The 21,003-nt window shown below is 37.0% G+C and overlaps 1 protein-coding gene across 1 annotated transcript in view; it reads left to right on the forward strand.

Annotated features, from left to right (window-relative positions):
* Positions 1–21,003, forward strand: part of hydin (HYDIN axonemal central pair apparatus protein) — a 409,298-nt gene that overhangs the window by 68,334 nt on the left and 319,961 nt on the right. Inside the window, exon 7 of the mRNA XM_039762370.1 lies at positions 9,039–9,163. Within this exon, the coding sequence (XP_039618304.1) occupies positions 9,039–9,163 (125 nt within the window). The remainder of the gene's footprint in view (positions 1–9,038; positions 9,164–21,003) is intronic.

The following is a 21,003-nucleotide window of genomic DNA, read 5'->3' on the forward strand; positions in this document are numbered from 1 at the left end:
ATCAGGCAACCTTATAACCAGGCATGAATTAGTTTTGTGGTCGTGACCTCTGTAGCCCTAACAGCAATGGTATCCCTCACGAGACGAAGAAAAAAATTGGCAATGCCCGCAATAAACAAAATGGTGTTGAAAGCAGTTCAAAGTAAAAATATAAAATGTAAATTAGGTAATATAGTTAAAATCTGATAAGACAAAGATTTCTTGGCCTAAAACCTTACAGAAGAGTTTCTATTTGCTGAAATCCACGCCAATAAAGAAGCAATAAATTGTCAATACAAACATCCCATAGTACTGCTTTTAATAGACACAAGTTCTCCACAACTCTTAACTGAATATGGACAACAGAAAATGGATAGAACGATCTTTTGCCCATCTAGCTACTTCACTCTTAGTGAGTTTTCATGATCTATTCTAGCATGAACCAAAATATTCAACTTTCATTGCCTTCCAACAGGTGGAGCTAAGAATTCTTTTACTGATCAGCAAATGTGAGACAGTTGCCTCTCTTTGATTCACATGTCCTCCACCTGGCACCTGAAAGGCGAGCTAGCTGTAATAATCAAGACTGCACTGCTGATTATATTTTGCCAAGCCTGACAAAAGGCAGTTTATATTGAGTGAAACCAGAAGACGAGAGTAACCATTGTTTATCCAGTCTGAGATAATGAAAAAGTGCATGATACTAACATTTAAATCCATAATAGTATGACTTTAATGTTCCCAGCTATCTCTGAATAGAAACTATATAGCAACCATACACAAAAATACCAGAAAATGTCGGTACCCAATATAAGATAATAATGGTGTTGAAGTATCATACATTAAATAATTTCAACAACAGGAAAAAAGTGGAACTAAATGAAGTAATAGAATTTCCACCTAAAGAGCTGCAAATGAATCCAAAACCTGAAACAAACAGTGCAGGAAATGACAGAATTTTTTTTAAAAGGGCTCTGATTATAACAGAATTAAGTCATAGTGACTGTGTCATATTTTTTCTTTTAGCAGATTGCTAACCTGTTTCTATCAAATTTCCATGTGAACCAAGCTCATTTCCAATTTCGAAAAGAGTGGAAGGATAAAAGGATCAACAGACAGATATTTTTGACACATCAGGTTTATAAAATAGATACATATTCAATCAATTTAATATAATTTTACAAACAATCATTATTCTGCGGTGGGCCCTGCCCAGTGTTTGTTTCCTGCCTTGTGCCCTGTGTTGGCTGGGATTGGCTCCAGCAGACCCCCATGACCCTGTAGTTAGGATATAGCGGGATGGAAAAAGGGATGGATGGATGTTTTAAATATGATGACAAATTAACTACAGGTCAGCCACATAAGTTGAATCAAAAGCTTATGGTTTGAAGTCACTACCCCACGTTGTCTACAGGTATCTTGTGGTGGTTCTGCATAATGCACTACAGCCTAATGCACGTATTCACATTACATGAACGTCCTTTACAGTGAAATTTTAAATACAGTATGTGTCAGTTGTTTGTAAGATGGAGCAACATCCTTTGAAATGCTTTTATAACATAATTTTACATGAGCATTCTTAAGGCTATTTCAGGGTCATGGGGGATGGAGCCTATACCAGGAGCACTGGGTGCAAGCCAGGAAAACATTTTAAATAATAGAAAATTGTGTAGTGTTAAACACATTTCAGGGAATAAAAGCTGCTTAGCTGTTGTATACTTTTATGTAAAGGAGTGAAAATAATAGTGTTGGTTATGGTGACACATCTTTCTGTTCTTAATTTACTGCAATATGAGGAGTTGGTAATCATTTCCAGCTATGTAAAATGTTTATGTTTGAAATCTGCTCCTTGACTTTCATGTTGCATTTAAATGAAACCTCTCTGCCCCTGGATAGTAAAGTGCAAATTTATATAACATTAATTAGTGTTGTACCCTGTCAGGAGTTGACAGAAGAATATATGTATTTAAACAGTGGACATGATAACATTAAATCAATGACCTGTTATTTTTTCCTAATGAAATTAATTGCTTGTTCATTTACGCTTCAATAAACATATAGTGTATATTTGTAGGTAAACCTCAACTGTATAGCTAGTAGCAGGGAGTAGGTCATATTGCTAGTCATATTGTACAGTAGGTGAACAGTACATCAGGTGTAAAAGAGAACACAGAAACAAGAAAAACGTTTAGGGTGCCACCCCATATATTATCAATAGAGTTAGTTGATAGCTCTGTAGAGTAATCACAAAAGACTGAGTCCAGAATGGAACTGACTGGGGAAGGCAAGTGACTGCCTTTATAGGTAGTGGGAAGGAAAAGAAGGGTCCAACATGGCACTGACGGAAGTGTTGTCAGCAGAAGGGTGTGGTCCGGAAGGGGAAGTAGAAGTTGGTTAGGATTTAACTGTTTTTTCCATTTGGGGTTCTGCAGAGGAGTGAGAAAAGACATTAGCGCGCTTCATTAACCCCTGACCTGGCGTTTCCCCTTTAGTTAAGCCCATAGACTGCCTCCCACATGTATGTATGTGACATAGGCTAAAGTCTTGCGTTGCTTTGTTCAGACTGTAGTAATTAGACTGATCTCTTCATCCTAGGAGCAGGTTATGATTGGGAGTTGAGACCATATCAGTAAAGTAGAGCAATGCAGCATTCAACATTAAGGTAGAGCAAACACATCAGCTTTCTTTTTATTCCGGCTAGAACCTCATAGGAATACTTAAAATTAATGGAAGACAATTCTTCAAAGCAACAAACTGTTAGTAGACTTAAGACTTGTTATGTTTTACTCTCATACACTAAATTGTGACATTGATACTCATGATAATGTAGGACTGTTAGTCAATGTTGTCGGGAACATCTTTTACATAGTACTTAACGTTAGATTCTCTGACCAGCTAAGGGTAGTGTGTCACTGAAGAGTATTCCCAGCATTATTAGGTACATAGAAGGAACCACCAAAGATAGCACCTGTATATCACTAAACCCACTAACACACATGAGGTCAATTGTAAATCTCAGTTATCCCAGCCTTCATGGCTTTAGTAAGCAGGAGGAAAACCAGAAGACCCACAGGAAACACATGCAAACATAAGAAGAACGTGCAGACTTCACACAGACAACTGGGCAAAAGCCAGTACCAACCACTGCACCACAATGCCACTCAATATAAGTATGTTGTAAGGGGTGGCCAGGATTCCGTCCCGGCCGGGTTGACTACAGTCAGCAAGGATGGGGGAGAAAGCATGCGTAGGGCATTTTCTCACCCAGAACACTAGATGGCAGCTTCCCTGGGTTGCAGCAGCACCACAGATTCCCACAGGGCATTATGGAACCTAGAGTTTGTCATCTCAGCCCTTTGGGGTTCCATCGGTGCCGCCAGAGGCTGCAGCATAGTCTGGAGAGTCCTACTATGTTGGGCTTCTGCCTCACCCGAAAGTGCTTCCAGGCCAATGCTAACAGACCACTGTAAGTACTTCCAGGTGCAGCATAAAAGGAGCTTGCTGCCTTTATTTTGGTGCATTTATTTCTGTTGAACTAAAACATAACCTGTGACTAAGTAACTTTCCAGCAACAACCTTCTAAATAAAATCAGAATATATGTTAACAAAGTTCATAGGCTGTTTAAAATGTAAACTCCACACAAAAATTATCATTTTTTATTTAATGGATAACCACAGTTTCACTTATGATGGCCTTTAATTGGGGCCAGCAGAGGCCGATAGTGAAGAACAGCACACATTAAAATGTCCATGAAAAATCTCATATAATCACAAAGTCTAAAACACATATATTTTATATTAAAATATTGTTAAATAAATACTTCTAGAAATGCATAGCAGTGCATGAAAGTGAAGTGCTTCCAAGTGAATTTGAAATTTTGAATCGAAGACAGTGCTCCTAACCAATGAATGAGCAGGGAGGTGGATCTCCAGTTTCAAAAACTGTGCTATAACCTAAGATTGGTGTTCTGGTCCATAACCATATAAGTTAAAGAAGTATTGGAAGTGAGTACACAGAATAAGAGAATCAATAATTTTTTCATATCTTATATTACAATAAAGAATGAGCACTAAAAGTGGGTTTAGTGAGATACTCGGGGGCGTGGGGAAGGGGGGATGAATTTGGTGATGAGCTGGCAAAGTCAAATCTAAGTAACTGGCCCATAAGGGACAATGCACAAAGGTGATTAGTTCCAGGGTATAATATTCAAGTTAAAGTCTCTCTTTTAGAGCCACACCTTTAGGGCCGATTTATACTTCACGCTCAGAACGCGTACGCGCCCGCATCATGGCTGCCACTTGTTCCCAGCGTTCATTTCACGCGTCCTCTGAGCAGGTCCTCTGAAATTAGCGTGACGTGTGTGCGAGTTGCAGTACCAGCAAAAAGTCAGGGGTCGCAGTGTGCTAAAAGTCGGAATGTGACGTCAGAGTCTCTGTCTACTATCTACATGTGACAGAAAGCCTCTGTGCAGATCCTACGGGGATTGATGTGCGTGCTTCGCTGTTTGATGAATGGTTCGATGTGGTGAAGCAAAATGCCGACATACAGACGCATTTGTGGTGCTTTTATATTCAAGCGTCGCATTTTCCTGATCGTAATGACACGATACATTTTAAAAGTCTCACATAACATCTTTGTGCCGTCTTTTTTTTTGCAACTTCACAACAGCAACATAATGTATAGCGCTATATTTGTGCCACTGAGAAAAAAATAAAGGACACGGTGAAAATGTGTATTTTGTGATTAAAGTGGAAATTTCGGCTTTAATCTCGAATTGTCCACTTTAACCTCGTAGTTTACTTTATCATTAAAGCAGACCGTCGTAAACGTCATCCCAGTTTTTAATTGCTACGAGCTTCTTGGACCTAACAGCTGCGGCAAGCAGCAATAGATCACCACACAAAACAAATTAAATGTATGATATTCCAACTCTCTGCACATTTAGAATTTTTAGATTTATACTTGATATCACTTTCATGATGAAATGCATTAAAGTGTGTATATTACACTTTACATATAATTTAGTTTAAATAATGAATACTGTTAATAATTACACACTTGAGGTGAATAATTACACACATGGGGGTGACACGGCAGTGGAGCGATAGCACTGCTGTCTCACAGGGAGTTATGTTGCTGGTATATCCTGTTTGTATTCCACACTGTGCTCCAGTTTCCTACCAAAGATATGCAGATTTGGTGCCGCTAAAATGATGCTAGTGTATGTGTGTGCTTGTATTCGCTTTGCGATGAGCTGAGACCTCGTCCAGGGATTGTTTCTCAGTCGTGCCCAATGCTTGCTGGAATGGACAAATCCCTGGATTTATGGATTTAATCAATAAACATCCTTTTCAGAGATATTGCGGTAAGCTGTTATCGGAATTTAATGAGTGTTCTAGGCAATTCACTACACAGAGAAGCCAAACATGTTCTCACTGTGATAATATCTCACACTGCCACCTGGTGGATTCCTCCAGATTTACGTAAAGTATGCGCGCAAGTATAAACACTACAACACTTGCGTAGCAGGAGCGTCCTCTGCAGCATGCGTCGCGTGAAGTATAACTCCGGCCTTAGTCTTCCCCAATATTTATTTACATTTACGTGCACAGCCAGTAATTTTTTTTAATTGAGACATTGGTCTTTAGCAGGTTTTCTTTGTAGTTTTGTGCAAACACTTTTGAAGTGATTTAAGAAATCGGAGATACAGGAAGGATACTGTATATGTTGATGAAAAATATAACCTCATTCAAAACAAGAAATTTTCATGGCCTTTGATTTATGACAATTTTTGAAGAACTATTCCAGTGGTAGAATTGCTTTCCAATTTAACTGAAAATCATCAATACTGCATAGTAAATACTTTTTGATCCTTGATTTAAATGAAATGAGACACACTATGTAATCTGAATATTTCTGTTATAAAACTTCAATGAGTTCAATATAAAATTACACAAATAAAATAACTAAGGAAACATTTTTGGCATTCTGATGTTTTAAAAAGGTTAAGCTATTAAGATCAAGAAGTGTAACTCTGTTTCTTTCAATCAGTGCCTTTATTCCTAATGGTCCAACTTAATGGGAAATCTCAAGAGTTATTCTTTTCAAGCGGACTCGTTTTTTATAAAAAGGATACACCTGGGTACAGCTTCTCTGAATCTAGAAAAACACTGTCACAGGACGGCATCCATCCTGATACTAGATGCATAATCTTCAGCTTCACTTTGTAATGAACAATCATGGTGTCACTATGCAGGTATAATATTAAGTGGATAGCCATCATTCAAAACTAGTGTTTGTCCACTTAAGCAGTGGTTATTACTGATGCCGGCACAGCCTTTCACTTCTCAGTACTCCACTTTAGCTAGCACTTCTAGCTTTGGCTTGCGTCATCCTCACAGGTGTCTCTGGATATATTCTAGACACTGACTGATACACCTTGATTCCCCAATGTTACCAAGACACTGGATGCTGATACACTTTGGTTGATACAATTTGGTTATCACTTACCCAAACATTTCATATTTTCTTAGCACATGGCTTATTATTGGAGGCATCCCTTCTCAGCTGTTAACACTCTGGCAAAAGAAGTGTTGTGCTCTCGACACTAGGAGATGTCCTATATTTACTTTATTATTTCAATCACTAGCGATGAGCAGACAAATATAGAGATTAAAAAGCAACGCAATATTTATTAAAATAGAATAGTGATAGAAGAAAATATAAGTGAAACAAAAAAAAAAACAGAATAAATAAATGAATAGCAATATCTGGATATAAAGACCTACCAAAAATACATCCTTGATTCAAAATATAAAAGTTTAAACAATACTTTCCAAAATGATGTGAAAGCAGTAGAGAAAAAGAATGGAAAAAGTTTGTCTTTCGTGCAGCTTATCTTGACTCAGAAGTCTGGCTGGTGAACGGATGATGTCTTTGCTGTCCAAATGGATGGTCTCTTTCTCTCTCTGATAAATTGGAGTCCTCTGATTGAATGGGGTCTCCCTCGGTCTCCCTCCCACCCTCGGGTGGTCTATTCTTTATGCCAAATGGCCCATTTGGTGTTCCAGATGTTGTCATATTAGACAAAGTTAATTGGCTAACTACTCTGGAAAACTTATTCCAGAATCATTGGTCATAACAATATGTGTGTTTGAGTTATAAACTAAGCAGTAATTCTAAGCTGACATTATAAAGTGAGTTATATTTTGAAATAAAACAAAATGCGAAGGAAATCAACTAGAGCAAAAATCATTCTCGGTGCCATTCACAGGTTTTCACTGTGCTGCTTTTTATGAAAACATCTATGGGTAGAGCCCCATAGTTCAAATACAGCTTCATCATAGTTCACCTAAGCAAAGCTTTCAGCAAAAACAAACCCAAAATGTAATTTTTACCTCTCCAGGACAATGCTTTTGTAATTTCAGAGTGGATGGAAAACACTTAAAATGGAAACTGCTTTTTCAAATGTATCTGTGTTAATGCGGACTGTGCCCTTTGAGGTTCATATTATGATATTGATAATACTGAACTTCAGGGTATCTGGGTATCAGTAATTCAAATATCATCACGGTTTGATGAGAGGTGGATTAGTTTCAGAGGAATTATGCAACAAACCTATATAGGACATATTAGATATAAATAAATTCTTTTACATTACTTTCAACTAATAAGAAAGCAGAGAATAAGGTGGATGAAAGGTAGAAAGAAAATGTAAAGTTGCCTGTTCCATTTAGTCAATCTGACAATTACCACTTAGAAGTAAAAGATTTAAAAAGTCAAAGTAACACATCTCTCTTTCCCACCTCAGCAAACTTCTTGTAAGTCAGCAGCTTCTGTTTTTGCTGTAGCTCCTCTCAGTACAACAGACATTCAGCCAAGAGAGTGCCAAATGTAAGGTGTGCTTTTCCTGAAGGCTTTATTAAATTTCTTACAAGGGTAAACTCTTTTGCCCTTTGATTGCATGTATCCAATGTGGACTATGGTCATCCCGGCCAATACCCCCAGGCCACCAGGTGGAGCTCTCCCTGCAGCATGGAGGTGCCCCGAATGCCAGCAGGGAATTATGGACAATGGAGTTTTCATCCACAGACCTGCTGGATACCACTGGGGCCCCTAGAGGACGCTGCAGGTAGGCCCAAGGACTGTTACATGCCCTATAACCCGGAAGTACGTCTTAGTTACAGCGACAGGTGGAATGACGTACTTCCGGGATGAAGAAGAGGACTTTTGATCTGACCCGGAAGTGATAGGAAGTCACGTGGACTGAATGATTGGAAACACTTCCGGGTCAGGTAATATAAAAGTACTGTGGGAGATCTCAGACATTGAGCTGAGCTGGGTGTCAGGGTGGCAACGCGTCTGGGAGTGGAGGATTGTTTATTATTGAGAATTGTGGTTTATTATATGAGTATTGTGGAAAGAAGGGTGCTTTGTGCACTGTTTATTAATAATAAAGTCAATTAGTGGACTTTTACTTGGTGTCTGGTATCTGATCTGAGGGTTTAAGGGGACGACAGTGCCCCCTATCTGTCACACCAGTTATTTAGAAATGGTCTTTCTATAATGTTTCAATGCTTAATATCTTGATGTTTGATTTAATGCTTCATTTGATATGCTGTTTTAGTATATTGTAAAGTAAACAGAAATCAATGTATATTCCAAAGCATATTATTGAAAGTGACAAAAAGCCCATGCTTCTATTCTGTGATTAATCAGTCTCTGAGCAAATTAATATTGTATAAATAATAAAATACTTATGTGTCTGAGGCTACATAAATATGAACTGTGTTTACATTCACATGGGGTAAAGTGGAGGAAAGAGACAAGTTAATATTTCACATAGGCACTAAAATAAGAAAATAATCCAGCCTCTGTTTTATAATTTTGGCCAAGGGGCCTAGATGGAAGTGTTTTACAGATCTGCCTATAATGTGTTTTGTAAATAGTAACAAGAATATCTTTACTGTTTAGACAGCTTAATGTTACATTGCCATCACAGTAGCTGGTATAAATGTCCTCCTTTCCTAGTTGTAAATTTGTTTCCTTTTTCTCGTAGTCCTTTCTCAGTGGACCCTGTCATGGCAACTCTTGGAATTGGAGACAGTATGCAGGTGACAGTGGAATTTCTTCCTAAATGGAATGGTGATCACAGTGAAGATCTCATTTTGCACTATGACACAGGTAGGTACATGTTGGGCAGTATTTGTGTATTTAATTTATGTTTATATTGGCTTACATTTTTATTTTAAAAAATGACTAAGCTTTGGTGTGAAAATTAGGTTTCCTGGAATACTAACCGTTTATGAGAAAATGTACATGTGTGTTTTTCTTTTTTACTCCAAACTAATCTACTAGTTTAATGTCCTTGCTTGCCTTTTGCACTTAGTGTCTTTCCTTGTCACTCACTTGGTGACACTGGTAACATGTTGTCTTTTATGGCACTGAATAAGCCTGTTCAAAACCATCTCACAATTAAAATGTAATAATTGCCATATTTTGTTTTTGTTATTCATACTTCTTGACTGAATAGCCAGTGATTCTGACTGATGAATTTCCATTGCTTTCTTTCAAATGGGAAATTAGGTGTCCTGTAGTAATTTCTTTAGTAGCAGTTAAGTAGAGTCTCCATATTTGTGGATAACGGCTTACTTCAGAGACAGATTTACATAGTTTTGATTTGTTTCAGAAGAATATCAGCTCAGTGCCAACACTTCTCTGCCCTTCTCGAACTCTCCATCTAGATCTATTAGTGAGGCCTGTCCAACTGTAATATTTGAATGAAGCATTTTCTCCCATGTATTCCAGAACTGTTCTTCCTTGTTTAAAATTCAAAAAACATTTTACTGTAGTATTTGATTTTACTAAGTTGTATCAGTCCCTATCTCATAATAAAATGAATGCAGTTACTTAACTAATTTTCGTATTTCTGAAACTGGAACACTCTGCAGTTCCAGTGATTTGATTGGAGATTTGGTGGCAGAGATTGATTTTATTCTTTGGAGGTCTAAGTACCAGTGACTTTCTGTTTACAGTCATCATTCCCATTCTCCACTGTATTATTCCCTCTTCATACTTTGGTGTGTTATCCTAGATCATCTGGATACTACATTTGTGTTTTGCTTTTACAACAACTATTTGTCAGTTTAAATCTATTCAAGTTTAAAATCGAACTGTAATCTTGTTAACATTATAAAGAGACTTCTGATGATGCATTCTTATAATGGTATACATATTTAAAGTAAAGAATGAAAGATTAAACTTTATATCTTATAAAGTACAAAATATGATTATAATTCAATTCAGTTTGGTTTACTGTCATTGCACAATGGAATGTTTTGCTGCTAATCTGTCTGGTGCAGACACATGGGAAATGAAACAAGAAGATTACCAGAGAAGCTTTGGAAATCAGCAATAGCAATAAATATGCAATAAGATCAAATCCAAAAAATATAAATATCAGATATAATCATACAACATATGTAAGCCAGAACAAGGAAACCTTACAATATCTAAATATGTTTGTGATGATGTTGGTCTATTTAAAGATAAATTAAATCGTACCTTTTAGATTTCCCACTTATAGTGGAGCACCTGCCTGACAATGACATTTAATGGTCTATACCTGGACCATGCAGTTCCATCAAAACCAACTGTACTGAGCAGTTATATAATTATTATTTAAAAATAGGAGCACCGAAAGATTAAAGCTGCTAGTTTTGACCCAGGACCCTGGTTTGGAATCCCTTGCCCAAAGGTTGTCTGTGTGGAGACTGCATGTTCTCCCCGTGTCTGCATGGATTTTCATCTAGGTACTCCAGTTTTCTTTCAGTAACCCCAAAGATATAAAGGTGAGGTTAATTGTCACCTCCAAACCTGCCCCACATGGATGTGTGTGATTGGGTCTAGTGATGGGCTGGTAACACACCCAGGGCTAAGTTCTGCCTTATGCCCACTGCTCCCAGTAGGCGATGTGAACCATCGCGACCCTAGTAGAGTAAGTTGGTTGGAGAATGCTGTGTTACATCTGTTGTTCAAGATCTGTTTAGAAGCTTTCATTTTTTAAATGGGTAAACTAAAGTCACCCAATTTACGGAGGCTAATGTGTCTTCTGGGCAGAGACTAAATTTTATATGCAAACACTGTTTTACCTGTTTACTTCTGTTTAAATATAATAAAATTAATTCAAGTGTACTTTCCCTGCTGTAGTATAACAAACAATTAGTCATTTCAAGCTTTTAAGTAAATAAAGAGAAACGTTGACTTGTCTGTTCCTCATTTTGAACAGTGTACTGTTAGTAAGGGAGAGACATGTAATTATACTGAATAATTCTATGTCCTCATTAAATCTCTGACTTTTATAAACATTCTGAATAAGATGCCAAGTATCTTGGCAGTTCCTTTGTTCTCATCCTTACGATAATGATCAGTCTTGGGATGAGCAATGGGCTCTGCAGGAGGTGATATTCATTACTTACTGTATTAAAATAAATTGTCATTATCTTTTCTTCCAAAACATACATGTGTGTGTATATATATATATATATATATATATATATATATATATATATATATATATATATATATATATATATATATATATATATATATATATATATATATATATATATATAATGTGTGTGTGTGTGTTTTTTGCTCTTTTCCTGATTGACAATTCCAAGCTACTTGAACCTTTAATGAAACATACTGCTTCTCTATTAAAAGAATAAGATAATACAGATACAATTTAAAGCTGCTCAAATAGTAATTTTTTTTATTTTGTGCAAAAGACTAGTATCCATCATGGGATGATATGGACCTTGTTTCCAGTCCTCCTCCCCACCCTACTCCTTATATCATGACCCTGTAGTGGGAAACTTCAGCTCAGAAAATGGGCCGCTTTTGGTGGGGGGGCACTTTATGTGTAAATCCAATCCTCTATTCATGTGTTTTTGTCTGTGCAATAAATGGAATATTAAACATATTTCAAAGAACAAAGTAATGTTTCCCTTAATAAGTACAAATACACCATCTGATTACATGGTTTATTTTGAGACATAAAACAAATAGTTTAATTATGAGATATTCAGTTTTTAATGCTTATTCCAGTACATAGTCCTTGGAGCTGAAGCTTTTTTTGGTAATATTAGATGCAAGGTGGTATACTGACTGCACCAGGCAGCAGAAGTATTGAGAAAGAAATGGAATCAGGAGGTGGTCAATGTAAAATAAACCAGCTAAGTTCAAAATCGCAAGAGCCCAGAACATACGACTTGATTGTACTTGATACTTAGAAAAAACGAGTTAATACCAAGAATTTAAATATAAACTCAGACAAAAAGTTAGTTGAAGATTGTGGTCAAAGGGATAGAAAATCTCAGAGCAAGAATTCATAGAAAAGAAAGGTACTCTTTTAGGTTGTATTCACAAACTTGGACAAACTAGGAAGTATCTGATGTCGACCTTTATTCCTTAGACCTGGTGATATCATGCATCACACGCATACCTCCTTCTCTAGGAACAGCCTATCAACAAAAATAAATAAGAGAACAAAATGGCAGGACCCATAACAAAAACAAAGAGGAGCATGGGAGAAAATAATTTGTTTTCAGGTTAGATCAATAAATAGATAGGTGAACTTTATTTGTCCCCAAGGGGAAATTATAACTTTACAAAAGCTCGAGGGAGAGAAAGAGAAATACTGTATATCTATACTAATAAAAGGCAAAGCCCTGACTGTCTGACTGACTGACTGACTGACTCATCACTAATTCTCCAACTTCCCGTGTAGGTATAAGACTGAAATTTGGCAGGCTCATTCCATGTTGAACTTTCTTATTTATGGCCCCATCTTCACGAAATTTGATAGGCGGCTTCCCTGCCACTAACCGAAACCGATGTACGTACTTATTTCGGTGGTATGACGCCACTGTCGGCTACCATATTGAACTTTCCAACGTCACTAATTCTCCAACTTCCCATGTAGGTAAAAGGCTGAAATTTGGCAGGCTCATTCCTTACAGCTTACTTACAAAAGTTAAGCAGGTTTCATTTCAAAATTCTATGCGTAACGGTCATAACGGTCGACAACGTCCGCCATGTTAAACTTTCTTATTTATTGCCCCATCTTCACGAAATTTGGTAGGTGGCTTCCCTGCGCTAACCAAAACCAATGTATGTACTTATTTCAGTGGTATGACGCCACTGTCAGCTGCCATATTGAACTTTCCAACGGTCTTTGTTACTTATGGGCCCATCTTCAAGAAATTTGGTACACCGGTTCCTAACGCTAACTGAATCTTACTTACGTACATATATACGTCCATAGCCTGCAGCTCAGTCACCGTGTGAGGCGGCGTTGGGTCCCCCATCCCAACGCCTCCCACGTTGTTGGCTGCCTGCCTATATAAGGCCGTCCGTCGCTCCGGTCTCTACATTCCCTTCCTTGCTTCACCATAGGATTCATGTCTCCCTGCTGATAACTACAGCTTTTTTATTTAATCAACAGCTTCTCCGCTGTTTAATTGTTCATTTATTACGATTATAGTTATTGTGTAGGTATTTTAGACTTACTTTACATTGTTCAGGTACCCATTTCCTTTATCGTTCCAACCGTACCCCCATTAACATGTCTGAGGTGATCACCATTGATCAAAAAACTGTCACTTACTGAGTGGTTTCCATGCCTGGAGATGGCACCTACCTTTTCCATTCTCTTTGTTACATATTGCACGGCCATATCAGGCTCACTCTTGATATCCGGAGGAACATTGAGTCTTATGTATTGAATGACTGGGACAGGTTCAAGGTGTGGACTGATGACGGTACAGGAGATAATTATACTACACAGGAACACTATACGAGTGAAACGCTTAAGCCCTTCACCTATGGTTCTGCATGTGAATTGATGGCTGCCGCTGAATTGTTCGGTTGTCGCTTTCAAGTGTATGGCCAAATATTTTACACCTTTGGACAACCGGCAATGCGTCTTAAACAACTTAGAGTCACAGGTGACGATTTGAGTAGTGGACACTTTAATGTTTATGAATGTTTAAACTCTCAAAAGCTGGTTGTGAAGTTTTCGATGAAACCGGTTGTATGCTTACAACGCTTGACAGATGCCGAATGTCTCTTCAACACAAGCCCTACAAATACTGTCGTAATTGAAACAAACCATGAAACTCAAACCGATTATGACTGCAGCAATCCAAGCTGTGAGATTTGAAACAAGATTACTGTTCACATGGCCAGCTGTACGTTGCATGCTTAAAAGTAAGCTCAGCGCACAGCTTGGTCATATTACAACCGGAGGGCCGAACTGACAATGTGGTATACAAAGAGATCCTTAACAAATAATTATTGATATATTTTCCCTCAGTTTAAAAAGGTTTAATTTTCTTCTTAATAAAAATTTTAAGGCAGTACTTCGTCGCTGCGAAGTGTGGGTATTTTACTAGTAAATAATACTGTATATAAATAAAAAAACAAACAAAAACCCCCCAAACACACATAAGAATGGCTTGTATACTGGAGAACTGCTGCAACTAATAACAGGGATATAGGTGGCTCTGGTAAAGATGGTCAGACCTTTACAGATGTTCATTAGAAGTCGTTAACATTTGACTAAAGCAGGTCCAGCTTGTTGTGTCTGAAAAAGGAACATGTCATCAGAATTACTCATTGTAATGATGATGCAACTGCTTCTAGGCAGTCAGTTTTTCAAAGTCCGGATCACACTTATTGGCTTTAATTGTACTGTGCTTGCATCTCCTTCATAAGTCTCCAGAACCTTTCCTGCTTTTACCACTCTGTCTGATTAAAGTTCATCCAACTTATTTAAAGGTGAATGATCATTCTACATTTATGTAGACAGGCCAGTTTTAAATCCTTTCCACTTTACTTTCCACTTATCTTTGGATGAATTGCTTCTGCGATAAAGTACAGCAGTCAACGGTGATAGCAGAGCTACCAGCTGAGTAGGGGAACATTTAATATTTCCTTGTTTACATGCTCAGAGCCTCCTACAGTCTCCAGTGTTATAGACATAGGTGGCCGTCAGATTCTTCCGAACCTCTTCATTCAGGCTGTGGTAACTTTCAAGTTTCCAGCTCATCCAAAAAGCAGTTGATGTGGGCTGACAGCTCAGGTCTTTGTCTGCGATGACAGCAGCATATCTTTAATTTAAAAATTCATCCAAGATTAACAGTACAAAGTCGGGATCCACATCTTCACATTATCATTAATAATAATTAAATAAATTGTCCATCCGTTATCCAACCCGCTATCTCCTAACTACAGGGTCACGGGGGTCTGCTGGAGCCAATCCCAGCCAACACAGGGTGCAAAGCAGGAAACAATCCCTGGGCAGTGTGCCAGCCCACCGCAGCAAATAAATTGTTTGGCCGTAAAATAAAAGGCTGCTGCTTGTGCTGTGCCTGGAAGAACTTGTAAAAATTTAAATACAAAATAAATGTAGTGAAAATTCTCTCTAAATCCTCCAAAACAATATATCAAATGTTTTTGGAGGCCAAGGAACAAGTATAAAAAAAATAAAAGCAAAAATCAAATGATGACATGTTGCTTATAAAAATAGAGTTCTCAGAAGAAATAGGATGGACTAATTTCAAAAATAGTGCATAATTCAAAGCTGTAGAATGCCTTGGCTCTAAAGAATGGAAGAGCAGCCAAGTGTTCATCCTGCACAGACATAGTTCACCTGTCAGGTCCTTTGTGGCTAGGCAAAATCCAGCTTAATTTGCTGTTATTAATCTACAATAAACCCATGCATAAAAAATACCAGGAGAACAAATGCTACAGGAAAATCAAAAGAAATAAAGCACCCAAAAATAATGAGCGCTTAAACAGCAATGATCAAAAGCATTCTGAAGCAAAAGGCTAACCCGTGCAGTAGAGGAATATCATTACTTGGAACAGAGTCTGTTACACAAATCACAAAAGCTGACAGCCAAATTCTTTATATAGGGAAACAGTGACTGCCATGATATTACACATAAGTTCATACATGCTGTGTGCTTTGCTCTTCTATGTGCTGTTCAATGCTTGCCAAGGTGAAGTCAAACACTAGAAAGTAGTGAAGGGGTTTGCAGACCTGAACAAAAATGGTAGGTCAAAAAATAAACAGTACAAAATGTTTGAAAATAGTGTGGTATGAATCAGAGTTTCTTACACCCTGAAATTAATTTTCATTTATTTTTCTGATTTACAGTATTTTTCTGGTTATTAACAGTACGTATTGCTATTTCAATCATGTCATAAAATGGCAAAAAGGATTGAGACTCCAAAAAAAGCTACTAAAGCAGGCCAGGACTTTTACTAGCCAGTCCAAAAGAGGCTCACTCAGTTCAGCTTATTTCAACTGCCAGCTACTGGCTTGGGCCAAAATAGAATCAATAATGACCCAAATGGCAACATAATTATTTTACAAATTGAAAATCTTTATACTTTAAACCTGAAGCATAACAAAATAGTCAGAAAGAACAGGAATATCAAAAAAAATCTCCAACAGACTTCAATGAAAATGCTGCTATAGCTTCCTCTTCTTTGAGTGAAATAGCCAGAGGGAAGTCTCAGGAACAGTGATGTCAAGGTGTCTCTTGGGGAACCGTGTTTATAAGCTAGTCCCAAGGTGTGTTAATCCCAGAAAGTTGCAAAAGCACTTTCTGTAATCCCCTCTAGAGGGGGTATACATCCAAACCCCAACTGGGTAAAGGTGCAAACACAGAAACTTCATGAAAATAAGTAGGTTTTATTCTTCACAAAAATGCTCTGTCACATAAGTACAGAAAAAAAAAACACAAGAACCCACCAATAACTCTAGCACATTTGATATGAACCACCAGGAACTGCGGGAGACTGTCCAATTTATAGGGAGGAAGGCAGTTTGGGGCAGTGATTGGCAGTTGGCCCTGCTACCTTCATTTTGTTCCCCAGTCAATTTCTCTCACTAATTTTTTTGGGCACCCATACATTTTTCATGGAGTCCATAACAGAAAACACATTGAAACAGGGCCTGAACCCAACATGGACAGGGCGCTAGTTCATTGTAATATATTTTTTGGCCATTATGTTTTCAGTCTTGGTTTACCTCAAAAGGTTAGCATTTTAATCATGAAAGTAAAGAATTGTTACTCAGTTAATGTTGTAAGTGTAACTTTGTAAAAGACTGTCTTTTGTCAGTGAAGCTAATGCCTTAGAGAGAAAGGAACATAGATAATTTAACTGGACATCTGTTCCATGTCTCCTGTAAAATTGCTTTCTGTACCAAAATAATTAGTTTTGCATGGAAACTATGCAATAACAATACTAGCTATTTAAGCATTATTTCAATTACTTACGTATAACGTTTGTAGATAAAGTCTCACACCACCTGTACCAAGATTGCAAAGACATGACAGAAGTTCTTATGTAAATGTGTATATTGTTTGCTATATAATTAGATTTAAATTATTCATCCCTCTTATCTTGTTTCATTCACAGGTTTTTATGCATGTCACGTTTTTGCCAAAGTATACCGGTCTTATATTGGGTAGAAAGGCAGAATAGTTTCCCATGAGATGGCAGTCAGTGTAGATGTTTTCTTTAAACTGGTGGATGGCATGATTGTATTTAGAATGCCTTTCATCCCATTAGCAAATTACAGTATAAATTATGTATTAAGGAGCTATAGCAAAGTTGTTGTTAAATATAATGCAGTTTTTGTTACTGCAGCTTTATTTTGCTTCACATGCTGAGGTAATAGTAGGCAACTGATTGTTAGCATTTGTTTAATTTTCCTTTTATGTCAAGGTTTCTCTTTAATCAGGTATCTCTATATTTTAAAAGTTAAAATTCAGTAAATATTTATAAATATTTTCATCTATAGGTGCAAAGGTTTTGCAGATTGAGAAATGAATTGTCATTTATTCTTACAAGCCCAACTTTAAAGTAAATTTATCAAGAGAACATTTTATATATTCATGTTTTCCCTGTCTCTTTCTCTCCATTCACACTCCTTCACTTTCCGCACAATTTAATAGATTTGGACAGTTTATTCCATTCTTCCTGGCAGATCTTCTGAAGCTCTGTTAGACTGGGTGAGAAATGACTGTATGCTGCCATCTTCAGGTCTCTCTACAGATGTTCTATGGGGTTTGGTTTAGCCACTCCAGGGCAGTTAGGAACTTGTCCTGAAGTTACTCCAGCATTGTCTTGGCTCTATCCTTTTGGTCATTGCCATACTGAAAAATCGTACTAGTAAAGTTCTAGTAAAGACTGAGAACATGTAGCTTTCTTTGGGAGTTGAGATGAGACAGCAGATGACAAAGGTCAACGAATGCTGTTAATCCACTGGGAAGGAATAGGTAAGTTCAGAGGTGCAATACAATTTTAACATTTGGGGGTTGTGTGATGTATTCCAGTGTCCATTATGACAGCTGCTCTTGCCTGTTTGCCAATGCTAATTGCTTCGTGACTGTTGTTATGGTGTAATAGCCTGGTCTGCCCCAGCTGCTGTTTGGGTTATTTTTTAGATATTATTCCTTCCACTTTGCAGATGATATATTTTATAATGCATGTGGTATCTTGTTGTCATTTCTTTCTCCCTACGTATGAATTACTCAACATCTTGTCTTCAAACAAGAAGCCAGAGTGCACACTTTATGCAATTCTTATTAGAGCTACATATTGGTCCCTTCGTATAGTCTCTCTTTGCTTCCATAACATTCCTGCCATATCTTTAATAATAAATCTCTGGCCTTCAAAAATGCAAACCACTAACATGTTCAGTTTAAATTTGTACATCATTTGTATTTAACCCTGAAGAACATTTTGTCATAAGACCAGCATCTGACCCTTTGTATCATCTGTGTTTTTGGCACCTTTATCCACATGTTTTAGAAGCGTCAGTGAGGGCTTTGCCTTTTATTAGTATAGATGAGTTTTGTAGATAGATAGATAGATAGATAGATAGATAGATACTTTATTTATCCCAAGGGGAAATTCACAATACTAATTGTAATACTAAAAGGTAAATAATGCAGTTTAAAACAAAATATCGTATAACCTATCTTGAAATGAATAGGAGAGGAGAGGGGCTTGCTAAGCACAGCTGTTTATGCCATTATACACAGCAAAATTACGTGCCCTATGTAATGATATGACATTTCATGATGTCCTGGCTAAGTGCAACAATGACCTGCTTTCGGGATATTGTAAAATACTAATTCCAAGCTTATATTTTTTTTACTCTACCAATACATGTAATTACATTTTATTATCACTTATAAGAATAACACAAAAAAGACCATCAAGGTTTGGGGCACTAAAGTGGTCCCCACATAACCCCACATAATTGCAAGATTTTAAAGCAAAATTCAAAACAGAAAATAAACTTCTTCAGACACAAGTCAAAATTGGACTGTCCCAAGAAGGCAGAGGAGTGAGTTTTAAGGGCTGGCAAGTGGAAAACGTGGGTTCAGTTGGCTGGAAAGCGGAACTAACATCATCTGTAGTAAGTCGGTCAATCATCCTTTTTGTACCAGGAGGAAGAGAAGAGAGATTATGTGGCAGCGCCAACCCCTGGTTTGGAGTGCAATTACAGTCAGCCAAACCTTATGTGTAACACCATGTAATTTTACAATATGACATTCCTAGACTTTCAAAACAGTTACCTATGTCCCAAATACACCTCAATGTTATACCATAGATATATTTTATAACAACTGTTTTTTATTTACAAATTCCTTGGATGTATTGTTGTGTGCTTAGTTTTATAAGGTTTTGCATCTTGTTTAAGTTTAATTAAAATCTGATTACAAAAAAAAAAAAAATTATTGGACCTCTAAATCTTTGCTTGCTTAACCTGAAAAGATAAGCTTTTTCTATCAATCCCCATCCAGTCGCTCTTCTCTGGACTAGCACTGTTTTATCTTTTTTTAAAGAATAATGCACATACTGTATGATTGCTCACAAGTGCATTAACCTCCCTTGACTTGTTCCTGAACACAGTGTTCTATGTAACGTATTAGCTAGAAGCCTTTATTATTTCAGTACACCATCTGGTTGTGGACAGTGATAAATTCCATATGACTACCAAGACTTTTATGTAAGGTGTATTTTTAAAACCAGGACTCCAACTGTGTAATCATATCTAATATTTTTGGTCCTAATTTTGAACTCGTTTATTCATATTATAGTTTTGTCATACTTGGCTATATGTATGATATGATGACATTTGACACTTGCATGGTATGACTCTAAATCAAGATTTATAGCAGCTGCTACAGAATGGTGGAATATTTTCTTTGGTTTACTTTTTGTATTTCCAGTTCTGGACCCTAGCTTTGGTGCAAATTAGGCGACTGCTTCTTGGTCAACTTTATATTTGTCAAAGATGTGTAACAGGCAGTTAGTGAGCAGATGTGTATAATCTTGTTTCTGAAAATTATTGTTTCATTTCAACAAGGAAAAGAGACATTTGAAATAGTCATAATTAAATCACATTTTTGGTTGCTTCTTGGTGATTTACATATTGGGTTTAACCTGTTTAATTTAGCATAAAAGAAAGCATTCAATAATCTCAAATCTTATTAAAACAAATTTTAATGTACCTGCATTTTTAATCAGAAACTACTTATTGTATTTAGGTTAGGTTAGGTTATGATGACTTTATTATCCCAGAGGGAAAATAGTTTTGCAGCTGGAAATTACAAAAACAGAAGACATTGTTAAAAAGATTCAATTGAAAACAAAGACACAGCATTTGACATCCAAAGTTATTACATAAACACACACTCAAGATCAATACAAAGAAGAATAATTGCTTTCAATAGTATACAAAACAATAATATAGAATGTATCATTTAGCAGCATCCCAACTAAAAACAGAATTTAAAATGCTTATAGCTCTGGGAATGAAAGAGTTCTTAAACCTGTTTCTCTTTGTCTTTGGAAACCTAAATCTGCAGCCTGGTGGCAACAGCTAGAATTTAGAGAAAAGAGGATGGCTACTGTCTGACAGAACTGAG

The sequence above is a fragment of the Polypterus senegalus genome, chromosome 9 (assembly GCF_016835505.1).
Source record: "Polypterus senegalus isolate Bchr_013 chromosome 9, ASM1683550v1, whole genome shotgun sequence".
NCBI classification, from domain to species: domain Eukaryota; kingdom Metazoa; phylum Chordata; class Cladistia; order Polypteriformes; family Polypteridae; genus Polypterus; species Polypterus senegalus.